The sequence below is a fragment of the Ostrea edulis genome, chromosome 9 (assembly GCF_947568905.1).
Source record: "Ostrea edulis chromosome 9, xbOstEdul1.1, whole genome shotgun sequence".
In the NCBI taxonomy this organism is placed as follows: Eukaryota; Metazoa; Mollusca; class Bivalvia; order Ostreida; family Ostreidae; genus Ostrea; species Ostrea edulis.
Genome location: NC_079172.1, coordinates 70,244,395 through 70,271,479, shown reverse-complemented (window position 1 = coordinate 70,271,479; position 27,085 = coordinate 70,244,395). Strand labels below are relative to the sequence as shown.

At 36.4% G+C, this 27,085-nt stretch overlaps 2 protein-coding genes across 2 annotated transcripts in view; both read left to right on the top strand.

The window, feature by feature from the left end:
* The window catches only part of LOC125659879 (inactive rhomboid protein 1-like), a 35,222-nt gene extending 24,317 nt beyond the window's left edge, over positions 1-10,905 (top strand). Inside the window, exons 9-13 of the mRNA XM_048891672.2 lie at positions 1,707-1,878; positions 4,678-4,842; positions 6,577-6,761; positions 9,143-9,403; positions 10,410-10,905. Coding sequence (XP_048747629.2) covers positions 1,707-1,878; positions 4,678-4,842; positions 6,577-6,761; positions 9,143-9,403; positions 10,410-10,850 — 1,224 coding nt within the window. The 3' untranslated portion in view covers positions 10,851-10,905. The remainder of the gene's footprint in view (positions 1-1,706; positions 1,879-4,677; positions 4,843-6,576; positions 6,762-9,142; positions 9,404-10,409) is intronic.
* A 3,882-nt stretch (positions 10,906-14,787) lies between these two features.
* On the top strand, positions 14,788-17,806 carry LOC125659882 (uncharacterized). The gene is made up of 2 exons (XM_048891676.2): positions 14,788-15,184; positions 15,636-17,806. Exon 2 carries the CDS (start codon positions 15,636-15,638, stop codon positions 17,304-17,306), a length of 1,671 nt encoding a protein of 556 aa, XP_048747633.2. The 5' UTR covers positions 14,788-15,184; the 3' UTR covers positions 17,307-17,806.
* The last annotated feature ends 9,279 nt before the right edge of the window (positions 17,807-27,085 follow it).

The window sequence follows — 27,085 nt, the reverse complement described above, 5'->3', positions numbered from 1 at the left end:
GAGATAATGAAGTAATTTACTGTATATTTTCTTGGTCCTATTGAGTTTGAGATAACGAAGTAATTTGGCTGTATATTATATTGGTACTATTGAGTTTGAGATAGCGAGGTTTGACTGTCCATATTATATTGGAACTTTAGGTGAATTGCAAGCAGACTTGATACAAATTTTAGGTGGAATTCATTTGGAAAATTATGTGTAATATTATATTACATTATATATATTATATATTACATTGTAATTTAGTCTGCTTAAAGTTTCCTAATAAGAATTCTTAAAATTCTGCCTAAAAATTCTGCCTCTTTATTATCAAAAATGAAAATCACAGAATGATATAAAATTTTAAATCTATAATCTGCCTACCAAAGTTGCACCAAGCTCAACCTTCTGCCGGATTAAATTTACAGAGACGCAAACATGTAAAAAAAAAAAAAAAAAAAAAAAAAAAAAAATCAAGTTCAGTATTCCATAAGTGACTATAAATGGTTAAATATTTTCTTGGTGAACCATTAATTGCCCCGTAAGATTAAGGCAGAATTTGCATAAAGTCTTCAGCATACTCTGTCTATCATTGAGCAAAATTTTACGGTCCACCTTCTTTCCGTTTGAAGTCTAAGGCGGATTCCGGGTGGAACCTGCTCAATTTTCAAGTGGTTTCTGCCTAATGATTAAGGCTTTATGTCTATCCTTTATTGCAACACTCAGTGAATGCACAAAATATTTCATTGAATCTATATGTATTATTATACATCAATACAAGTACACCTGCATTAAATCACTCATTATCCGTTTTTGGTAGGCAGCAGATGGCTTGTTTCTATGCCCACTGCAGTGATTTTTTAAGACCCATTTTAGGTTCGAATATCGGCCCTTTCCCCTTCCAAAGATTACCAATTTTTTCCCAATTTATCTTGCACTTTTCCCAAGAATGAAAACTGGCAAAAAATGTATTTGTTAAAAATAAGTTTGATGTGAATAGTTTATGTACGACATGACAAAGACTCACCAATTCTAGATGATTTAGAAAGAATAGTCGAAAATTTTAAGAGCTTCATGAAAAGAAAGTTAAATATGTAAAATAAAAGAAGAATGACATCAATTTGTGTTTGATTTCTTGTTTGATATGAACAATAATGACTAAGTTTTCCCAATTTGATCAAAATGTTGACAATTTTTCCTGATTGGAAAGCCACAGGACCCTTTTGAAAAATCACTGCGCTGTCCAGTCTTAACTGACCTTTGTAGTGTAATATCACAAGTACAATTTCACTTCATCTTGCTGATTACAGCAATCCAAATGAACTACAAGGTATTTGTGTACAGTAGGAAAAGGTGAAGATAATGAACACTGATCAATTTCATAACTCCTATAAGGAATACTAAATTAAGAGTTGGGCAAACACAGACCCTTGGACACACAATAGGTGGGATCTGATGCCTAGGAGGAGTAAGCGTCCCCTGTTGTGCGGTAACACCTGCCATGAGCCCAAAATCTTGATCAGGTAAACGGAGCAATCCGTAGTCAAAGTCAGAGTGCCAATAACAGCCTAACAATAGGTATGAAACATGTCAGACAGCATTTGACCCAATGACATGTACATGTATTGGCAAACTAGATTGTTATAACGACCATAGAATCAGCGACTTTGTACATCATTAACAGCGAATTTGTATATCATTAAAGTGAATTTGTGTATCATTAACAGGTACAAGTTGTGGTGTTTATTGCATTGTGTTGTATCGGTGGACTCACAAAGATGGGGTTTGAACCTGTCTTGGAATTATCAGAAGGAATACCAACCTTCCTTGGCACAGAGACCATTCACAAATGGATCAAACCCAACGTCTGGATTGGACCGGATGAAAAGTTCTGGATAAGTAAGACACGTATTCTTGTATGAAGTTTGTTCAAAGTAGCATTTGAACTTTAATTCAAGAAAACGGTGGTTGCTGTCACCAAGTTGGCTGCCGCGCGTAAAATGCTGTCAATCATATTTTCCTTATGTTGCTAAGTGAATCCTTGTGAGATGCAATCAATTTTTATTTGTTGTTTACGAAATGAAATTAAAAATGTTTGTATCTTTTAGAGTTGAAAATTAAATCATAAGGAATGAATTTGATTTTTCAAATATTTTATACGATATAAATTGGTTTGGGGCAGTTTAAGCTTATAAACTATGAATCGGTTTACAAAAAGCGCAAACTGTCCCAAACCAATTTGGAAGTCCATGATGTCTTTGACGGTAGTGTTCGGAGATAATGACAAGTCTGTACATGTATTAATAAGCGAATTCATATCCAAAGTAAACATTCGTATTTGAGTGCTTTGCGAACTCTTTGCAGGAAGTTGATATATACCGTCCTACATGAACGATAACTCTTACAAGCAAACATTACTGAAAGAGGCGATTCACAGATAGCAATCCACTGATGATCTTAATTGATGAGACATGACGTCATCTGGTACATTGTACAAGACATTCATGACTCATTTTATGCTCTGATAGGTGGATTAAGCAATCCTCCCCCCCCCCCCCCCCCCCCCCCCAGTAAAATCAATGAAACAGCAATTTTGCAAATACTTGAATTGGTATACAGTTTTACTTATTTTGCACATGACATCGTAGTATCAGAGTTTGTTAATTGTGTAGCCTGCGTTACACGCAGTGGCGACATATAGGGATCACTATCCGTCGTCCTGCGTCGTCGTCTGGCGTCGTCACAAAAAATTTCTGTCACAGTTTTCTCAAGAACCACATGGGGCAACTCCCTGATATTTGGCACAGAGCATCAGTATGGCCAACTGTATTGTGTAAGACATTTTCGAATCTGTCGCTTATCAACTTCCTGTTTGCCGGGACTTAGAATTTTTTACAGCAAAAAAATTTTTTGCTGAAGATTTTATTTTATGATTAACTGAAGGACAGTATTTTTATGTACAAAAGGACAGTATTTGTAATTCCCATACTGAAGGACAGTATATGTGATTTCAGAACAGCACTAATTATGATTTTTCTTGAGAAACAGTAAATTGGATATATAAAAAGACAACAAGACTAAGCAGTAAACCCAACAGATAATTACTTATGGTTATTACCATTGTCTTCAAGAGCACAGTAACAGGTTGATACTTATTTTCAAACATATGTTTTCATTCAGTCTACATTTAATAAATATCTTAATTTCAAACAGATTCTCCCAAAAATTCCATTCCATAATAATGTCTCATCTTTCAATTTCAATTAAGTTATCGTTAAAGAATGTTTAGTAATTCTCAAAACCTTTAAAAGGAATATTAAACTGACAAAAACCATTTGAATAATTTACTTTTTCAACATTATACGTGATATATTACATATAGAATGAACTAGCAGGCGACACATGTCTTCCGGGGAAGACTTAATACTGCGTGTTTTTTAATGTTTACCGTTAATGTTTTATGAAGGTATACTTGTAAACAAAGAAAAACAAACACTGTTTTGTTTGAAAATGACGAAAATAAAAATTGTTAGACAATACATTATTTTATTTGTGCACATTTAATTCCGTTGATTTTCAATTTCATAGTTCTAAGGCCTATCAACTTAACAGTGCTACAAGGTGCAATGTTAAAAAAAAAAAAAAGAAAGAAAAAGTTGTCGGTCTTAATTGTCTCCATACCAAGTTATATGTATACAGTAGAAAAGAATTTTTTTCAGCATGCTTAGCCAATCAATTGCATGTTACAAGTAAAAATTAAATTCTAACAAGATCAAGAATGCTAGTCTGAGTGTGTTCTATCACATGTTGGATCTTATAACTCTCTGTTTCTGAGTGTGCTCTATCACATGTTGGATCTTATAACTCTATCACATGTTGGATGTGCTCTATCACATGTTGGATCTTATAACTCTCTGTTTCTGAGTGTGCTCTATCACATGTTGGATCTCATAACTCTCTGTTTCTGAGTGTGCTCTATCACATGTTGGATGTGCTCTATCACATGTTGGATCTTATAACTCTCCCTTTCTGAGTGTGCTCTATCACATGTTGGATCTTATAACTCTCTCTTTCTGAGTGTGTTCTATCACATGTTGGATCTTATAACTCTCCCTTTCTGAGTGTGCTCTATCACATGTTGGATGTTCTCTATCACATGTTGGATCCTATACCTCTCCCTTTCAGCCTCTTTGAACCTTATCCTTCATTATCTATGTTTTCCAATCCAACTTATGAAAATTGAAGTCTGCCATGATCAGAAGATGTGAGAATTTGTTTTCCTGTGGTACCTTTATGATTACATTGTTCAGTCCATCCACATTGTCACTCTCACTATTGAGCTCTTGTATATACATCCAATCAATAAAGTATCTCTACCGCACAGTTTGAGTTTTTTAAATGCGTAGTAAATCTTTACTTCCTCTGCATCGATTTCCTTGCAGATATACAAGGCTATACCCCTGTTACAATTTCTATATTCATTGATGAATAACTTGTGTCCCATTTAATGATTTAGTTTTTAATCTATGTTTCATATGTGATTTACAACTTTGAATGAATATTCACATATTTTGATTAAGCTAAAGTTCATGTCTCGAGGTATTTCAGTTAAAATAAAAAAAACTGTTACAATCGATTCATAATTTTCACAACAGAAACAATTCATTATTAGACAGCTTCCATGATTTTTTTATTCAGGTGTTGGGGCTGTTTATTCCACCTGTATACGGGAAGATTTCAAGTTGATATTGGCAACAGTCAAAAAGAACTACAGCTCTTCAGCCGTTCTGGGTTGTTGTGAGGTGGCTAATAGAAATGCTGCAGGGACCCTGACTCAACAGGAATGTGAACAGGAAACTGCCGGTAAAGTTAATGCTTAGATTTCCTCTCAGGAAAAGCTGTTACCTATTTAACAGACATGATTTTTCTCCACTTTAAAGCGAAATACTGCTTTCCAGACTGGAAAAATCTGTTCTCCATACATGCATGTATAAAGATTTCACTTCCCGAAATTTCTAGGTTGTTCAATAAATTTCACCATTTACAAATCTTATTTTCCGGAATATCCGGTTTTGACTTTTAATTTTACATGGCAGTCAGTATTTAATTCGATCCTCATTGTATTCTTCTCGTTGATTGGTTGATCATGATTACGATATCACCCAATCAGCAGAATGTATACTGATTGTAAACACGTGGGCCATACGAAAACGTCCGTATAAGTAGTACAGGAGACGACAGCGATGTTAAGGTCATTGATAAGGTCCTGCTTTTGAAGAACAATTTAGTCGAGTGTTACATGGTAGATTGTGTAGAATCTAAGACTAGGTTAGGGAAATTATTATTGGCAAGTTTTATGAAGCTTAAAACCTTAATTAGAGTCGGTTCCCCTGATCTAGGTGTGCTGCCCTTAGATACCCAGCTGGGGGAGGACCTCCAGATCTCCCCCCCCCCCCCCCTTCTGCTTTTTTTCCCTTCTGTAGAAACATGTCTGCATTTAGAGCGTTTTGTGTGTAAATGACATGTTTGAAAGCTCTTTATTATACTCTCTGTTAAAGTTAGATATATACTTTGCATTAAAAATAAGAAATGATAAGTAGTCATTTTAGGCCAATACAGTGATAATACAAAAATGTATGTCTTATAGTGTGACTGTCTTTGAGGACAAAACAAAAAGTATTTGTATTAGTATTTATATCCATAACTATAGAAGAAAAAGTTCCCATTCGATCTAAGTCATCCAGATGTGTACATAAACATTAGCTGTCAAAGCATCTTAATCGTCTTGTTACACGACTTGAGACATTTGATCCGCCTATCCATGAAACGCAGGAAATATATACCACAATGAACGTACAAATTGTATTACAACATCATATTTAGCGTCAATGTTTAGAAATTTACAAACGTAGAAGACCTCGAGGAGGGATTATATGATATGAGAAAATCATATAGTTTACATACTTTTTACCAATTTTATATAACATCTCAGAACGATGTGAACTTGGGTCACGGGATTCAATATGGAGAAATACGTCCTTGTGCTTACTATGGTTTAATTTTTCATTAGTTTTCTATATTTTCCCTTTAAACATGTATATGTGTGCATAGGGAGAGCTTGAGTGCTTTCATGGCCCTCGGGCTGTGAGAGGGCTTTGCCCTCTATTAATTATGCATGAATCAAGATCTTTGTTCTAAAATGACATCGAGGCAATGTATTGTACATAAGTTACCAATACAAATACACATGTATCAAAACCTCACACCAGTTATGTCCCTTATGTCTGCCAGCTTGTGGTGAAAAAACTGTATTTCCCTATGTTGGCCTTTGTAATTTTCTGATCTGTAACTTTGACATTTGTTATTTTCCCATCAATTGCAGTTAACTACAATAATGCCCTAGGGTGTGGCAGCCCATAAACTTGTATGAAAAGTTAATTAGCGATATTCACAGTATTAGCCCTTACATTTGGTAGGGTTAGAAGGAAAACTTGACTTTTCACCAGTTAACCTTTGGCTGACCCCTCAAAGGTACTTAATTCATGGTAAAGTGTTGACACATGTATTAGGAATGAAATTTTTCTGTGTTGGGTGTAGGTGTGGGTATTTGGAAGATTGGTGTCCCTTGTGGTTCTAGACCAACGGGTCAGAACAGTGTGTCCCACAACATCAAGCCCTGCTGTGTCAACACGAGAGGAGAATGCCGAATGACATCCCACCAACACTGTATCTTTCTAGAGGGCGTTTTTCATCAGGAAAAGGGCAGAGAGCATTGTAGTCTGGTAAGAAAAGTGTACTGTTATCTTTCTAGAGGGCGTTTTTCATCAGGAGACAGACAGAGAACATTGTAGTCAGGTAAGAAAAGTGTACTGTAATATTTCTAGAGGGTGTCTGTCATCAAGAGACAGACAGAGAGCATTGTAGTCAGGTAAGAAAAGTGTATCTTAATTCATAGTTTTGTTTACTCATGTCACGTTATAAAGAAACAAATTTGCTTACTTTACCATTAGTGATTACATTTAATAGTCCTGTACTAAGTATTTAATTCAGTCATCATTTTGTTTTAGGTACTGTCAAAAGTATAGAATTCAATTTTCATCACAGTCCCTAGGGGATATTTTTTAGGGTCTGTAGGGGATAAAATAAGGCCCCATTCCCAATGCAGGTATTTTTCCTAATTTTGCTATAAAATTCCCAAACAATGAAAACGGATCAAACCAGGGTAGCCTTATTGTTCATAAATCATTAAAGGCCCACAGATTACAATTTTTGCTTCAAAATTGTAAGAATTAATTTTTTTTTACCTCTGCTTCATTAAATGAGGTAAACTTTGACCAAAATGGAAGTCGGAAGGAGTCCAATTATTCCTTAATGCACTGGTTTGGTTTTCTCCCTACTTCTTTTATCCATAGAACATTTTTCCCAATTTCAAGTAAATATTGCTATTTATACCAATTGGAAAGGCCCAGTCTCTTGACTTCAAGACCTTAAAAAAAAAACAACTGGCCCCACAAAGTTGGGGGGGGGGGGTGTATTGGAATCAGGGGCATTAGTGTTTCACAAACATCTTGGGTTTTTTTTAAGGTCATAGGTGAAAGGTCAGCATATTGCTTTTTTTTACCTATGACCTTAAAAAAAAACAAGATGTGTTTGTGAAACACTGATGCCCCTGTGTGGGAACAAAGTAATTCTGGTACCCAAAGAAAGGAATACATGTGAAATATGAAACTCCTAGCAATAACCATTAAACAAAGAAAGGTCTTGTCACAAGGAATACACGTGAAATAGGAAACTCCTAGTAATAACCATTAAACAAAGAAAGGTCTTGTCACAAGGAATACATGTGAAATAGGAAACTCCTAGCAATAACCATTAAACAAAGAAAGGTCTTGTCACAAGGAATACACGTGAAATAGGAAACTCCTAGTAATAACCATTAAACAAAGAAAGGTCTTGTCACAAGGAATACATGTGAAATAGGAAACTCCTAGTAATAACCATTAAACAAAGAAAGGTCTTGTCACAAGGAATACATGTGAAATAGGAAACTCCTAGTAATAACCATTAAACAAAGAAAGGTCTTGTCACAAGGAATACATGTGAAATAGGAAACTCCTAGCAATAACCATTAAACAAAGAAAGGTCTTGTCACAAGGAATACATGTGAAATAGGAAACTCCTAGCAATAACCATTAAACAAAGAAAGGTCTTGTCACAAGGAATACATGTGAAATAGGAAACTCCTAGCAATAACCATTAAACAAAGAAAGGTCTTGTCACAAGGAATACATGTGAAATAGGAAACTCCTAGCAATAACCATTAAACAAAGAAAGGTCTTGTCACAAGGAATACACGTGAAATAGGAAACTCCTAGCAATAACCATTAAACAAAGAAAGGTCTTGTCACAAGGAATACACGTGAAATAGGAAACTCCTAGTAATAACCATTAAACAAAGAAAGGTCTTGTCACAAGGAATACATGTGAAATAGGAAACTCCTAGCAATAACCATTAAACAAAGAAAGGTCTTGTCACAAGGAATACACGTGAAATATGAAACTCCTAGCAATAACCATTAAACAAAGAAAGGTCTTGTCACAAGGAATACACGTGAAATAGGAAACTCCTAGTAATAACCATTAAACAAAGAAAGGTCTTGTCACAAGGAATACATGTGAAATAGGAAACTCCTAGCAATAACCATTAAACAAAGAAAGGTCTTGTCACAAGGAATACACGTGAAATATGAAACTCCTAGCAATAACCATTAAACAAAGAAAGGTCTTGTCACAAGGAATACACGTGAAATAGGAAACTCCTAGTAATAACCATTAAACAAAGAAAGGTCTTGTCACAAGGAATACATGTGAAATAGGAAACTCCTAGTAATAACCATTAAACAAAGAAAGGTCTTGTCACAAGGAATACATGTGAAATATGAAACTCCTAGCAATAACCATTAAACAATTAAAAAAAATAATTGCTTTTGTGTACATTTTTCATTTTCAGACAATAAGCCTTTACCTGTCTGACCTAAACAATTTCAATTTACTGCAAATTAAAAGGAAATTTTGGATCCGACCTAGGGGTCTTACTGGGCCTTGGGTCACAAGAGGAGGTTTTAAATGTTTTCATTTTTTTTTTTATCTCCAATACTTTTAGGTTAACTGCATATCTGAAATTTGTATTGGGAAGATAGGGTTTATGACGTCTAGCATCCCCTCCAGGCCGGACAGACCCTGGGTGGCTGAGCCCCCTAAGCAGTGGTGGCGCCTCCCCCTCTCAATTCTGTATCATCATGGAATAGTTCACGCCTCGCTGGAAGTGATCGTGGAATGTCTGATACTGAGCCAGATAGAGATCACTATAGGCTGGCTCCGGCTGATGATACTCTTTGTAGTGTGTGGATGTGGAGGCTTGCTGGTAAGAGGAATTACCTGGGTTTTCATACCATTAACATTTCCAATGTTTTTGCTTTCGTTACCTTTATCAATTGTAATGGTAGGCATTTCCTCATGAAGGTGAAGTAGTTGACTGTTGTGAACAATATCTGTATCAATCTAGATAAATATAGTGCGTTTTAATGATTGGGAATTCTCACAAAAATGAAAATAGAATGTGAAAATGAAAAATAAATTTCAGTTTTTGAAAATACATGAGTACTAAGAGATAAAACTTCTTACACAAATGACAGGAGGGCAATTACTGCCTACTTATTTCTCTGTTCAAAGGTCATGGGTCAATGTCAAAATGTTGTGGACACTTTATGTATTTAAATGTACCAGATTTCATTCAAAAACTTGTCACAGGTAGGTTTTGTCAGTAAAGATAATGATATGTCTAGGCCATATCAGATTTCAGCTTTTGCTACTGAGATGACAGGTGGGAAGAAAATGGGTATTAATATCTGAGTCAAAAGTGCATAAGTCAAGGTCACAGCTGGTAATAATCAAATGTACGATTACAATCAGATGTGACAAGATTGTGGACTCACTAAAAAGGGTACCATTCTTGTTTATTGTTTATCAATATTGAGGTCAAAGGTCAATGACAGAGTAATCAAATATTTTACTTACAAATTAAGTTGATGTTTGAGAATGTTGCTCATTGAATGATGCCATGAGTTATATCCTTGTTTTTAGTTAAGTGAATGATGCTGTGTTGTGAGTATATTCTTGTTTTTAGTTAAGTGAACGATGCTGTGTTATGAGATATATCCTTGTTTTTAGCTAAGTGAATCATCAATGTCAATAGTTTGATAATAATAAAAAAAATTCCAATTCTTAGCAAATGCTTATACTTTCCCCAATTTAAGTAACAACTGCAGTTAATTAAATTTCAAGTATTACACCCACAGTTTGATCACTCAAGACTTTCTTTGCAATATTTACCATCTGATTATTACAGAATTTTTATCAATTTTTTTTAGGCAGCAATGACGTTTAACCCATACCTGCCCCATGTTGGAGCCACGGGGGCCATTTTTGGAGCAGTAGGCCTGCTGTTTGTAGAACTAATCCAGTTCTGGTCACTCATAAACAAACCCTGGCAGGAGCTCCTCAAACTCCTCTTTCTGATGTCCGTCTTCATATTCTCAGGGACGCTGCCCTACCTCAACATATTCTCCATCATAGCTGGCTTTGTGTTGGGAGTGCTGTGTGCCATTTTACTGCTGCCTTATATCAGTGTCAAGAAGTGTAAGGCAATGTGTAGGGTCATCATGGTGTCCATATCAATCCCGTTCATTGTCGGTTTATTCACCGTCTTTATTTACGCATTTTATGAGGTCCAAATGCTGGAAAACTGTAAATTCTGTGACATTATCAACTGTTATGCGTATACTAAGAATATGTGTAAATTACTGGATTAATTAGATTTATTGTAATTGTATGAATTATTATATTTAATTAGATTTATCAAAAGTTTACTGTATTTGTTGTTTATTCATTTACTCTTGAAGTGAAATCATGGTCTCATATTTTTTTTTTACCTTATATAGATATACTCTTGATCTCTTAAATGTATGATCGCCTGAACTTGCAATGGTTAGGGTTGTATGGACCGTGGATCAGCCTGCATAGCTCAGTGGTTAGAGCACTTGACTAGTAATGCAGGGGTCCCGGGTTCAATTCCCAGTTCCAGTCGAACCATAAATTTTCCCTGCTTCATTCCTCCCTCCTTTAATGTCTTCACACATGAACAGAAAAGTATAGAAAAGAAAATATACTGTACAAATTAATGATTATAGAGTACAAATAATTGTTGATTGATTGTTTTATGTTCCGCTGAGAAATTTTCACTCATGATAAAAAAAATCTTCGCCGTTCTTGGCACACTGATTTTGACTAGAGATAACTCCGTTTACCTGATCAAGATAGAGGGCTCACGGCGGGTGTGGTCGGTCAACGGGATGCTTACTCCTCCTAGGCACCTGATCTCACTTCTGGTATATCCAGGGGTCTGTGTTTGCCCAGCTCTCTATTTTGTATTGCTTATAGGAGTTATGAGATTGATCACTGTTCCTTATCTTCACCTTTCATGATGTAGAGCAGGAAGGCCTCTACCAAAATTGTAAATTTCATGATTGCCCAGGTTAGGGGTTCTGACCCAGGGCGGGGCCAAACTTAGTATATAGTGTTTATGTGTAAAACATTGTCTATTGAAACTAACTAGATCATAGATGTTTAGAAGGAGTAGGGAGTCCTTTACCAAAATTGTAAATTGCTTGATCATAGGGGGTTTGGTTTCAGGGTGGTGTCAAAATTATAATAATGATTTACAGGGTTTTAATATTTAAGTTTGCTGATGCTGTATAAAATCTAAATGCGTACTTGGGAATAGCAAAGAAGGATGTACAAAAAATGGTGAATTTCTCAACCCAGGGTTTTGACTCTAGGATGGGTCTAGGTTAGTCCTATCTTTTAATGTTAATGCACATACATGTATTATGTAAAACCTTTCTTCAGTGTATGCACTTTTGATGGCATTGAAGTGTTAAAAACACATCTTGTTTTAAACTGTTGCTGAACATTAGAATTTAGGTTATATATTCAGAACAGGAATTTTTTTTTCTAGATTTCATAGCCCTTGGGAGTAGTGATACTTTTCACTAGTACTCGGGTGACCGATAAGGCCTGCGGGACTCATGTTAAACATTAATTGCATTAATGATATCTTTAATTCAAATGAATTGAAGAAAAATATTTGAATAATTACGTTCATTAGTTATGTTATATTTATTGATATATATCATATACGGTAAATAAAACTTGATTAGAAAGTCACTTGGAGCTCCAAACTAAATGTTCCTTATGTAACATAAATAATCTCTCCGTACTGAACATTAGATAACGATTTTACGAATGCAATCGTAATCCGTCATGCCGAATAGTTGACTAATGACAAAATGAATGGTCGCTCAATTTCAATATTTGAAACTAAGTATTGCGAATGTGTTTATAATGGCAGTTTTTGTCCAGTACGACAATTTAATGGCAAAGTTATGCATACACATCGTTGTTACACCCTAAATCGTCGCCCCATCCCAAATCGTCGCCCTGGCGATGATTTGGGACAAGATTGCACTATCATTTGGGGCGACGATTTGGGATAATATATTATAGTATACCGCAAATCGTCGTCCGTCCTAAAACGTCGCCCGCCAATATTTCATTGACGTTTTTAGGATAGATTACACAGAATATATTTTATTGTGCCCCCTCTTATATGCGGGAAGGGTGGTACATAGGTTTCACTTGGTCTGTTTGTCTGTCTGTCACTCATATCTCTGGTGTTTGTCAACCTATTCAAGCTATTGGACTGAAATTTTGTATGTAAATTACAAGTCACCTTCTGACATGCCTCCCCAAAAATGAAAATTCTGGAATGAGAGCTTAAAGCACCGCGAGCTGTGCACAATTTTCAGCAACTCTGCAATATCTTCGGTGTTTGTGAACCGATATGTGGGTTACATGTGTTCCTGACATGTGCTTCACGTAACATGAAATCTTTTGATCACGAACTCAAAGCGCCAAGAGCTGTCATAGCGAACTAGTTCGACACTAACTCTGGTGTTTGTGAACCGATTGAGCTGAATTTTAGCATGTAGGTTATAAGGGACTAAATATAAGTTTCATTTGAGAGAGAGAGAGAGAGAGAGAGTTAAATAAACAAAATTTTGAAAAATAGAGAGGAAGGATGAGTGCTTCTCTAGGTTTTCACGAGTGTCCAAACGACAGGTGTAATCTAATATAATCTGAGGTCACTAACACATCAGCGGTGCACAAGACATAACAACCCCATGATCAGCAGAATGACCCTACAACAAAAGGCAAAATGATTTATTGTCGGACATCTCTCTCTCTCTCTCTCTCTCTCTCTCTCTCTCTCTCTCTCTTGGGAGGAGTGGACGGGAAAAAAGAAGACAACAATGACACCACCAACAACAAATGCAACTCTTTCAATAGTAACAACACCACTACCAACCAAAACAACAATAACAAATACTGTGATCATAATAAATCTTTTAAAAACTTATACAACAGAACAAGTAAAAGACGAAGTAGAAGATTAAAATGCCTTGCTTATAGGGTCCTTTGCGGTCATATATAGCTGGACCACGGAAGAAGAAAGAGGTGGAGAGGAGAAGGAGTTAACAAACAGGGCCAGTTTGTATGTAAATGATGTTTCCAAATAGTTGCAGTAAGGGGACGACAACTTGGGATATGAGGTTATGCCCAAATCGTCGCCGGCGACGATTTAGGATGGGCGACAATTTAGGGTGTTACATAAAAAAAAAAAAAAAAAATCGTCGCCCATTTGACGGACGACGATTTGGGGTGTAACATAGTTTCTTCTCGTCAAACGCAAGAATCGAAAACATAATGCACAATATGAATGACAAACAGAAAAACTGCTATATTATAAGCAGTAGCCTGATTTCTTGGACATTGTCAGGTAGCATACTACCTAAATACGGTAAGATGTTTAAGTTTTTTAAAAGGCGGAATCTTCCCAGAACAGTCCTGGACCATTCGATATCTGACATATTGGACAGTTTTCGACTTATTACTTTATTAAGATCTGTGTCATCACAAAACATGTTCAACCCAAAATACCCCCCTCCCCACCCCCCACCCCCTTTTTTTTTGGTTTATCCATATGTTTGTACATAGTAACTGTTAATAAATTATTACAAAAAGTCGCGATCGTAACAGTGACGTCTGTAATCACGGGAAAAATTAAGAACATTGAAAACATCAGATGAATAATATCGTATTTAAAAATTCATCGACGTGTACGCGTGTCAGATCGTTGGTGTCGGGAGGGGGGGGGGGGGGGGGGGGGGGGTGGGTGTGTCCTTCGTTGACTGGGATATATATGTAAGTAAAATAATTATAAATCTTTATAAAATGAAAGATATGGGCCTTGTCAAAACTACATGTATTATAGGTATAATTACTATCGCTGAAAACCTACACAATTTTATGCTGATCATATTGTAAATCAATCACATCGTCTCGGCTTGTAGGAAAGGCCCGAGAATGTGCGATTGGTATGACGTTGTCTCGCTTCGTTAAGCTGAATTAAGAGTAAAATCACGGATTGAAGAAACGAACAGGCATATTTTATTTATTCAACAATTATCAAAACTTATTTTTTCTGTAAGATCAACATCAAGCATCGATAAACAACGAATTCATTTTATACCGAACTATCTCAAATTGTCATTAAAAAAGAAGAAGATTAAAAAAGAAGAAAACTGGCTTAGACCCACCACTTTACTTTCATTTTCGCAATTTCAGGGTAGTTTACGATCTCTCACCGTAGCGCGCCTCTGATGAGAGAATGGGTAGTTTATCGAAAACGAAAGTAGGTTTTTAATTAATTTTATGGTATTTACTAATCAAATAAGATTCTATTATAGCTTACGGACTTCACCTCACATATGTAACAATATTAAAGGTGCAAGCAGTAACTCTGGAGCAAGCGTTTCGGAGTTTATTGGCAAAAATTGTTAATTTATAAGTATAAGATTGTGATCGATGTCGTGCTTATAATGTTGTTACACAGACGGCGCTCCATAGATCTGTTACAAAGTCCATTTTCAGCTTGACCGATTTTCCATCCGTCTACATGTATCTACCCAGATTTACGACAAATTCAATGACTGCAGCTTAATGTTTACACTCTATATCTGAGCAGGTATGGTTTATAACTGCTAACAAACATATTTCAATTTAAAATCCCTGTATCTGGTTAGGGAAATTAAATGATGTGAAATGAATTAAGATAAAATTTCAGGAAGAGGTTTGACAACAGTTTCCACTTTGACAGCAACAGTTACTGAGTAATAATTGATTTTGATGAAATATTGAATCTAAATTTAATAATTTGAATTTTTCAACTTTCGTTTTATTATCATGTACTAAATACACGTGGAAACTTGTGCCCTCTTTTTATCCCATTTTTGTTTTATTTATTTATATTTTTTGGATACAGGCTAAACACATTTACATGCTCAGTCCCCTGTCTATCGGTAAAGTTAAAAAAAAAAAAAACTTGTGGAAAAAACAACCTTTTGTGCTATCCTACTAGATCTAGATTATATTTTTTTTAAAACTCTGATTATTTACGTTTTGTGTACAATCTACAGATGTCCAGACGGGACATAAAGTTTGCCCAGCACTATGTGGAGTGTACACAGTGTGAGGAGAACGCTGAATATTACTGTAACACCTGTACCGACAACCTGTGTCAGGTATGCCGGGACCGTCACACCAAGAGCAACGCCACCAGATCCCACGTCATCGTCCCCTACCAGGAGAGGCCGACGACATCTCCAAACACCGAATCCTGTCACATTCATCCAGAATTCTCTTATGACATGGCGTGTCAGGAATGCAAACTACCGATCTGTATCAGGTGCATGAAAGAAAACCATAAAGATCACACATTTAGAAACATTGAGGGCATATTGAAAGACACCGAGAAACCCTGCAGAGACAAGATACAAAACGCGAAGAAGAATATCCTCCCAAAACTGCGTGACCGCTTAAAGAAATTATCTGACCAGAGAACAAAGTCCAAGGAGAAAAGAACCGACATAAGGAGACGACTGCGAGAAGATGCAAAACAGATTAAGGATTTAGTAGACACCATTCTCCAGGAGAAACTCGGAGATCTTGATATCGGCGACAAATCCCTGGATGAGGAATTCGAAAATCAAACAGCCATTATATCTCGTTTTATATCCAACTATGAAGATTTCATCGATGGATTTGAAGATGAAGAAAAACGACCGTACGAGAAGTTAGCGCTGCGAAATGAAATACTCCAATCTGAAGTTACAGAGCCTGAATTACCAAGCCTAGAAAATCCTCAGTACCAACCAGAAATCATCAACAAGGACGGGGTCATGAAGTTGTTTGGAAAATTAAGTATGCCGAAGAAATCTACGTGTGAAAAACCAAAACAACAAATTTCCAAAAAACGTAACGTGTCAAAAGATATAAATTCGATTGGTTCTCCTGTAAAATGTCTGGAATTCGATATGCCCTCTACACGTTTACGTCAGATTTCCTGTGTATCTGTAGACAAAGTTTGGGTTGGAGATAACAAAGTCCAGATCATGCTCATGGACAAGACTGGAAACAAACTGGACGAGATTAAAACAGATGCGTTCTCATTGTACGGTTATCACGTTGTAACTCACGATGGTGATCTGCTGTATATCGACAGAACAAACAACAGCATCAAGAAATACACATCAGACAGGAAGACCACAACTGTAATCACAACCACGGGAAACTGGTGGCCTCGCTGTGTGTACTCCTCCCACAGGACCGGCGACATACTGGTGGGGATGAGTGATGGTGACAACAAGAGAGTGGTCCGATACAACAAGGAGGGGCGTGAGCTGTGGCAGAGTCAGTACGACGCCCTGGGTCAGCGTCTTTATGATTACCCTAACTATATAACAGAAAACGTGAACGGCGACACCTGCACGTCAGACGGTGGTTTTAATGACGCCGTGGTGGTGGTGGACAGGGACGGAAATCACCGCTTCTCCTACAGAGGTCGTCAGGAAGGATCAAAATTCAGTCTTTATGGAATCTGTACCGACGTCCATGGGCGGATCCTAGTGGTAGTCACTGCTGGCAATGGTGACTGCGTCCACATGATTGATCAGAACGGAGAGTTTATCACCGTCCTACTGACCAGGGATCATGGAATATCTAGAGAATTCGGACTGTGTACAGACAGTGACAATAATATCTGGCTTTGTGGAAACGGTAGAGTCAAAATGTACAAATATTTGAATTAGTCGTGAAGTCACTGTGTCGGCTACTGTCCCTGTTTGTTGATTGAAGTAACAGTGCGCAGATTTACATATAATAACAATTAAAAGACCCAAACAACTGATTACACGAGTTACGTCCTCAAAGAAGCACGAATTCTGTCATTCTGTGCAGGAAAAGACTACACAATTCCAGATTTTAAAACATACAGACGGAAAAACAGTTTTCTCCCTTGATTTGTTAGAACATCTTAAAAAGCACCTGTGATAGAATATTAAGTTTTCTAGACACAATAAATTCAATATTAATTTAATTCAGTCAACTTTTTCACATTGACTGAATTTGATTATCAAAGTACAATAAACTTTTAAAATTTTATTTTTGTACTTTCAACGTTAACATTTGGTTGCAAAATAAATCTTATCCTAACAATACAAATACTTACAATAAAATACAAAGGCTACAAATCCATAGAAACACAATGTAAACAAGATCCTGAATAAAATATACATCGTACCGCGAAAAACAATTTTCTTTTTTTTTTTCTTCTTCTTTCCTTTTGTGTGTTTTTATTGTAGTTGGACAAAACCACGAAATAAAATGACCGTCGAGGTGCCGTTTTCGTTCAAGAAGAAAGAATTCGTGATATGGTTCTATTTTTTGGAACGTTTTTACGAAATACGATGTCTGTAAAAATGATTGAAACCGATGTACTCAGAACATATAAGGCAATATCTTGTTTTATGAATCTTATATATTCAGAAACAAATTGATTCGAACCAAAGTTTAAGACAAAGAGAAAAAGCAAGAGATTTTCTGTAAAAGAAGCCCAGAAGTTTTTTTTTTTTTTAAAAGTCTCAAAAATACAGAAAGTTGTGCTTAGTTTTCACTGTCCCTTTTTAGCCCAACTGAGCTGAAAACTCAGTTTTGATTTCCTTTTGTCTGTCGTCTGTTTGTCCATAAACTTTTCACATTTCATCTTCTCCAGAACCCAGGGGCCAATTTCAATCAAACTTGGTACAAATCATCCATGTGTAAACAGGATTCAATGTTTTTTCAAATGAAGGATATGCCCCCTTCAAAGGGGTGACAATCAATAGAGTGCAAAAATAGGGTGGGGTCACTTAAAAATCTTCTCAAGAACGACTGGGTCAGGAAAGTTAAAATTTACATGAAAGCTTTCAGACATAGTGCAGTTTCAAGTTTGTGAAAATCATAGCCCCCCCGCGGGTAGGATGGGGCCACAATAGGGGATCAGGGTTTTACATACAAATATATAGGGAAAATCTTCTCAAGAACCACAAGGCCGGCTTTCTGATATTTTGCAGATTCAAGTTTCAAAAATCATGGCCCACGGGGATAGGGTGGGTCCACAATAGGGGATCAAAGTTTTACATACGAGTGTATAGGGGAAATCTTCCCAAGAATCACTGAGTCAGAAAAGTTTACACTTCCATGAAAGTTTTCGGACATAGTGCAGATTCAAGTTTGTGAAAATCATAGCCCCCGCGGGTAGGATGGGGCCACAATATAGGGGGTCAAAGTTTTACATACAAATAATTCCAATATCATTTATTACAATTATTTTGATTGGACAAAAATAAAGCTGAACAAGAGTTTACACATCAATAAATCCGAAAACGCGATGTATTCATACACGCCTGAAAACAAATAACAGTGCAGGGAAACTATTCAAATTTTTGCAATTGTTAATAAAGTGAACGAATTGGAATCATAAGAATCAAACATTCTTTTTGAATTTATCGATGTGTAAACTCCGGACATTTTACTCACAAACTTCACATAAAAGTGCTTCGCACTTTTATTCAGTTTGTGAGTAAAATGTCTGGAGTTTACACATCGATAAATTCTTCAAAAAGAATGTTTAATCCTATAATATATAGGGGTATTCCTCTCAAGAATCACTGAGCCAGAAAAGTTTACATTTACACGAAAGCTCCCCGATGTTGCACAAATGTGTTCAAATCATGGGGCCCCAGGGGTAGGGTTGGGCCACAATAAGGGATCAAAGCTTTATATACAAAATTATATAAAAATCTTTTCAAGAATCACGAGGACAGGAAATTTCAAATTTACATCTCTCACATAGTGCAGATTCAAGTTTGCTACATTAATGGCCTCCAGGCGTAGGATGGGGCCACAATAGGGATCAAAGTTTTACATGCGAATTTCAAGAACCACAGGGCCATAAAAATTCAAGTTTACATGAAAACTTCCTGACAGTGCAAATTCAAGTTTGTAAAACTTATGGCACCAGGGGATAGGGTGGGGCCACAATAGCGGGTCATAGTTTTACAAACGAGTAGATTGGGAATATTAAAAAAAACTACAAGGTCAGAAAAGTGGAAATTTACCTGAAAGTTTCCTGGCTTAGAGTAGATCCTCGTTTGTGCAATTCATAGTCCCCTGGGGTAGAGTAGGACCACAATAGAGGATCAAAGTGTTACATGCTGATATATAAATTTTAGGAAAAATCTTTAAGGATATCTCTCGTTTTTATGGCAAGACCTTATCATTTCGTGAAGTTTCGTGACATCTTGTGCACTCCGAGAGATCTAAAGACTGCCGGTCATCATTATCAAAACATCTTTCTCTGGCGGCTGTAGACCGTGGTCTCTGCAGATGTCAATCAACCTGAACTCTATTGTTAAAAGTTTGATTGACCGGCGGCTTACCATTGATCACGACACAGGTAAAATTTGGGGGCGTTAACTTAAAGTTGGGTCTTTAAGGAAGATATTTTGTATATAGATTCCTTACGGCAAAACTTTTCATTTCATACTTTGACCTTGTGACCTTGGAATTTGACCCACATTTAGGAAAACGAAATGTCTTCGGAACTATTCAAGGTAGGGCTTTCATATTTTGTATATAGTATCTATTTGACAAGGCGTTGTAATGTAGTCGTATCTGATCTTGTGACCTGACAACAACTTCTTTTATATATAAAAAAATCCTGCTTCGTTACAATTCCTTTACATATACGCAATAGCCAAATCATCTTTTGGAAGATTGGTGATGTCCAGTAGATGTGCAGTAGGGTTTCGGAATTTTCATTTTCATTCTGCTCCCCTCATCTCCCAAAAATGATTTGGCTACTGGTTTTTCTATAGATCAAGATGATTTGGCTACTGCGTAAAATTTTCTCCAATGGTCTTCCTTACCTGATACCTTACCCACCCAACAGTACCTCCAAATTTCAATTGATTCGGATTTAAACTTTTAGAGTTATCATGCAGATCCAGATATTTCTAAAATTTTCAATCTTTTTTCAGGACTGTGACCTTGATCTTTTTTCTCCAAAATCAATAGGGGGTCTTCCTAACCTGCTATCCAACAATATAACCAAGTTTCATTTGATTCAGTTTTAAACTTTTCGAGTTACTGTCCAGAAACCATATTTGTCTGAAGTTTTCAATCTATTTTCGGTCACTGTGACCTTGACCTCTGACTCTTTTTCTCCAAAATCAATAAGGGCCTTGCTTTGCTGGTATCCAACAATATATCCAAGTTTCATTTGATTCAAATTAAAAAAAATTTGAGTTATCCTCCTGAAACCAAAATTTTTGGGAATTTTAAATCTATTTTCGGTCACTGTGACCTTGACCTTTGACCTCTTTTCTCCAAAATCAATAGGGGTCTTCCTTACCTGGGACATAATAAGATCTTAAGTATCATTTGATTGGAATTTACGCTTTATGAGTTATCATCCGGAAACCAAATTTTTCTGAAATTTTCTTTCTATTTTCGGTCACTGTGACCTTGACCTTTGACCATTTTTCTCAAAAATTAATAGGGGTCTTCCTTACCTGGTACCCACCAATATATCTAAGTTTCATTTGATTAGTTTGTAAATTTTTCGAGTTATCATCCGGAAACCAATTGTTGACGCCCAACCGCCCGCCCCCCGCCCACCCGCATCACCAAACCCATCACCGTTGCAACTCGGCTAAAAATGATGGGGGTTGAGATGACCCTAGGACACTTGCCCATCAGAATACTCAATGCATCTCGATATGTGCAGCATGAATATATATGGTTTAGGGGTCAGGAATTCGATTGTTTTAAATAAATTTCAACAAGTATGAAATTGGGTTTGGGATGACCCAAGGGCATTTGCTCAACAGAATACTCAATGTATCTTGGCATATACAGGAAGAATATATCAAGTACGATGCCCGTGGAGATCCGGGTTAGAAGAGGTTCTAAGTATGGAAATTTCCAGAACGAATCGCCTAGAACGAGGCAACATCATAGACGCTTAGGTCTACAACCAATCACACACTCTCGGGCCTTTCCTGCGAAACGAGAAGTTGCAGTTGTTCTACAACATGATCAGCATAAAACTGTGTAGGTGTTCAGTGTTAGTTATACTTATACTAGTTTTGACTAGGTCTATATTTATCATTTTATGAAGATTCATAATTATATTACTTATATATATCTCATTCAACGAAGGATCCCCCCCCCCCCCGTCTTCCGAGACCAACGATCTGACATATCAATAATTTTTTCAATATGAAATTCATCTAATATTTTCGATTTCCCCCCCGTGATAATAGAAGCCAAGAAGTATATACTTATAAACTATATCCTGCCATAAGACAGTGATACCCGCACACAAGTGTTGCTTTTAAATATACTCTCCGTCGTACTTTTGTTGGTTGAATATTGTTTAATTTCTCAGTTATATGGAGACGTCACCATTGCCTGTCAAGGGCTGCAAAATTTAGGCCTAGATGCTCGGCGCTTACAGCCTTTGAGCAGAGAGGAATTTCTATCGTGCCACACCTGCTGTGACACGGGACCTCGGTTTTTGCGGTCTCATCCGAAGGGCCGCCCCATTTAGTAGCCTCTTACGACAAGCAAGGGACAAGAACATTATACAATTATTGCTGTTTTTGAGGTCAATACGATGATTTAGACACCTGAGGGGTACAATATTCACCGAGCTTCGAAGGTGGCTAAATCATTGTATTGACCTCAAAAACAGCAATAATTGTTTTATTATATGATTAAATGATTAAAAAACCCTTAAAGATTGTTCTTTGCTTTAATTGTAAGTTTCAAAAACCTATTTTTAGTCCTATATGGAAAAATAATTCCTTATGTTCACCTGGAAGGTCTATTTTTGATCCTATGTGGAAAAAATAATTCCTTATGTTCACCTGGAAGGTCACGTGCAGGTAAACATAACGTAGTATGATTTCTACATTGTTGGATCTCAGCCAATGAGAGAGCTAGGAATTATTCAATCATATAATAATACTCAATATGTTATTTGTGACTTGTTAAATGTTGACACTGACGTAAGTATTAGCATATATTTATGAAAGATGCATATGCTACAATTTTCATTAAAAAAAAATTAAACGTGCATACAAAAACTATGGTTTTAGAGATATAAGTGAATATAAATTCAAAAGAACGTCTGTGTTTTGGAAACTCTTTCCGACAGAAACCGAGTGATGATCACGTGGCTGTATTATTAGCATACCGTGTGTTAGGCAAAAATGGCAGAATACGAGGAAAAGCGGAAGAAAGAGGATGGAGAGTGACTTCGCATACATTATCATCTAAATTCATATCATCAGAATTGTTTCTCATCACGTGACCAACCCTCGACCAATGAAATTGACTGCATTATTCTGAACTTGTATAATAACACCGCCCGGTGACTGAGTATGGCCATCACTTTTGTTTGTTATTTAGACTGACTGACTCTCTCCGGGTTCTGGTCGTGTCATAGAGTTCAATCCGGTGACCTCTGATTATCAGTTGTTAAGCAACTAGCAGGTGCGTGTTTACCACCTAGAGGCCTAGACTGACTAAGACTGTCGTCTGAAATGTCTGTATACATCCCCGGTGTCCTGAATCGCCGGAGATCTGTGATTTAGGGGGCGTTCCTGTATCATATCTTTATTCCACGGTAAGTGACAAAGACTTATATATGTAATTAATAACAAAGAGATGACCAAGCCCTGAAAAATGTTCTAAGGTAAGTGAGATACCGAGATATCTAAAAAAAAAAAATGTTATAGCGAGATAAGATATTTTAAACTCGTCACAAAGAGAATTAACTTTCGTTGTAAGAGGATAATTCGATTTAACTGGCATAGTAATTGAAGTGACATGGTAGATGTTCACCTAGTATGTGCGTGCTAATCAAACCCCAAGGCAATGATTGAGGTATAAGAAGTAAAGACTCGAAACTTGACGTGGGCGGATGCTATTTTTATATGCAGAAAAGTCTAAGGTTTCTATTTTTGCTCCCCAAAACAATATCCATAATTAGATCCACAACCGCATAATTTCTATTGTGACGTCAAAACATAGACCGTTACATCGCATCTATTGTCTTCCGCCGACTATGATCAAGGTGTACTCATTTCAAAACAATATTGCTCATTATAAGACAGGAGTGAAATTGATATAATCCACGTACTTTCATGATATCAGGTCCGCGAGATGTGACTTTGCGGAATAAAAAGGAATGTCGTTAGGGTTATGAGAGTTTTATCTTGACGTCGAGAATCCATTGTACGTATATTAAGACCCGAATTTTTATCTATTTTAATGTTTAGAATTCACTATGTGAGCGGCCATTTGGATCGCTTGCCATTAATATGTTGCAACTATCATAAAATATGTTCTGCTCTGCTTCTGGGCAATTTCGATAATCCGTCATTCTCGCTTTTCAACAACGAAAACATGATTATTTACTTTCAGTACTTTGATTTTTAGCGTTAGAGTTCTTGAGATTCTGAATCAGTCTGGAAGAGAATTCAAAAATGAATTGTACGTGAAAAAGTGTCAATTTTGCAACGTGATTACAAACCGAAATTCTTAGTTCTGGGAGGGTTTCGTCCTCCTGGACCCCATACCATGCCACTACTTTTCATAAAGATATGGCGATGGGGTCATCAGAAAGAAATAGCATCAGCTGAAACATGATACTTTCCCCCATAGCCAGTTGGTAGTAGGTACACGATGTATCTTGTCTCTACGAAGACACGAAGTGCAGCGACTTGTTACGACTTTAACTCATCTCTGCTTCGCACGTGTTGTGTATAGTAATGTCCTAATCAATGTTTTTTCTTGAAATGAAAGTAGAAAAATTACATGTTTGTAACATTTACTCCATGTTTCTAATAGAATTTATTAATTTGAATTAAAACAATATTGTGGGTAGATTGAACAATGTTCGTTAAAACTTGCGTAGCATTTTAAGGAGATCTGAGTTTAAGACAGGGTAATTTTGAATTTTGAAATAGATGTACGACTTGAGTTTTTGTAATAGTCGTATACGAAAACGTAAATCCATTTCCTGACACACACACCCCCCCCCCCCTTACCTTTTCTTTGTTCACCAAGAAAATGCCAGACTAGTGGACAGTTCTTGAAACTTCGTTTAATGAACAAGAAGAAAGTTTTTAAAGAAATAATGAATTTTCACCAAATAGGCCATATTGGTAACTCCAGCACTAGAACGCCGGATCCAAAGACCACACAATTCACAAGTTTGCTAGAGATATCCTTACTTGTCGTTGTTGTGCACATTTGATTTCTAAGATGATCTCTAAATATATTGCATCATTAGCTCCGTCCCCAACCACAACAAAGCAAGGAAGCACAACATACATCCTATACTTCATAGATACCATACTCCATAGATACTATACTTAACAGATATTATACTCCATAGACCCTGTACCCCCATAGATACTATACCCCCATAGATCCTATACTCCCATAGATACTATACTCCCATAGATACTATACTCCATAGATGCTATACTCCATAGATACCACACTCCATAGATACTATACTTCATAGATACTATACTCCATAGATACCACACTCTATAGATACCATACTCCATATATCTAATAGTCCATAGATACACCACTCTATTTAAATACTATATTCCATACTCCATAGACCCTATACTCCATATATCCTATACTCCATTGATAGTATACTCCATAGATACTATACTCCAATATTATTAACAATAATTTGAATTTGAGAGGGATTTGAAATTTCCAAATGTTAACACAACCTATACATTTAGTGTATGGCTGTAGCATTGATGGGTCTTTATCATGTTAACGCCTGACACACCACCTCCATTTCAATATCATATATAAAGGCTTTCGAACACATTTTATTGCATATATAGTCAACATACAAAAGGATTGAAAACAAGTTCTAACAACTTACAATATCCTCTCTTTATGTTAGTGTCTAATGAGAAGGTGAAGATAACGTCCCACAACTCCTATAAAAAATACAAAATAGAGAGCTGGACCAACACTGACCCCTGGACATACAAGAGGTGAAATCAGGTGCCTAGTAGGAGTGAGTATCTCCGGTCGACCGGTCACATCCGCCGTGAGCCCTATATCTTGATGACGTAAACGAAGCCATCCGAAGTCAAATCAGTGCGTAAAGAACGGTCTAACAATCGGTATGAAACACGTGAGACGGCATTTTATCCATTGACAGGTTGTACTGACATACCAGATCGTTATAACGTAGTGCATTGATGAAAAAGTTTTCCGTCCAATTTTCCCTATGATACCGTCATCAAGAAAAGAATTATAAGATTCATTTCTTATCATTTGATTATGTTTTTAAATTGTAGAAGGAAATAATTTATCTCATTAAAAAGCTTTAATTAATGTTTTTGGAATGGCGCGTAGGAATACATGTATGTAACAATGGAAACAACAACACTGAATTCAAAATGCGTTCAGGTCAGGTAGAGTGATTGAGCAGAGTTAAATGAATTGGACGCCAAATTAAAGATACAATGGTTAGGAGATGAATTAGATAGGAAGGAAGAGGACAAGCGATGACTCGATGCATGCTGCATTGTGTTGGAGGGGACGTTGAGCACTGGTCGTGGGACTCGAAAACAAAATTTTTGAATTAAGAAATCACACGAATGTTCATCCAATCAGCATTGTTGTTAAGTCATCACTTTAAAAGTTATTAAATGATATTGATTTTTGTATTCGATTTATTCCTGCAGTTGACATTTTGTCTATTTGGTTTATTCCTGCAGTTGATATTAATTTGTCTATTTGGTTTATACCTACAGATGAGATTAAATTTTTATTTGGTTTACATATGCAGATATAAGTTTTTCTAATTGGTTTATCCATACATTTGATATTTATTTGATTTGTTAATTTAACTTCTTTAACTATTTTACCCTGCCACATGATATCAATTATTTTCCGCGATATAGTTCAAATGATGGGACAGATCTATACCACGCCACATACTCACGAAATCCTTCAAAGTTCATACAGTTCCTTTTTTATTACAGACCGCAACAGATTGGAGGAGCAATACCTGCTTTGTACATTACGCCTATTTTGATAAGTGGAAATGAGAAATGTTATTTGAAGTACAGTGCATGGTGCTTATTATAATTAAATCACTCTGAGTAACTCGTCACTTCTGTAAAAAAAAAAATCTGTATAATTAAATCACTCTGAGTAACTCATCACTTCTGTAATTTTTATTTCTGTATAATTAAATCACTATGGGTATCTCATTATTTCTGTAAGTGTGTCCCTATATATTGTTCGGAAACATCAGATGAAGATTTTTAGAATACCAATGAAATGTTAGATATGGATTAGAAAGGGTTACTTCACTTCAGAATAATTTCTTTCGACCTTGACCTAATCACTGTCCGTTTATAAGGTCAATGATGGAAGGAGAGGGACAAGTATACCACTCGTCTTAAATATTTCTGGGTTGACAAAG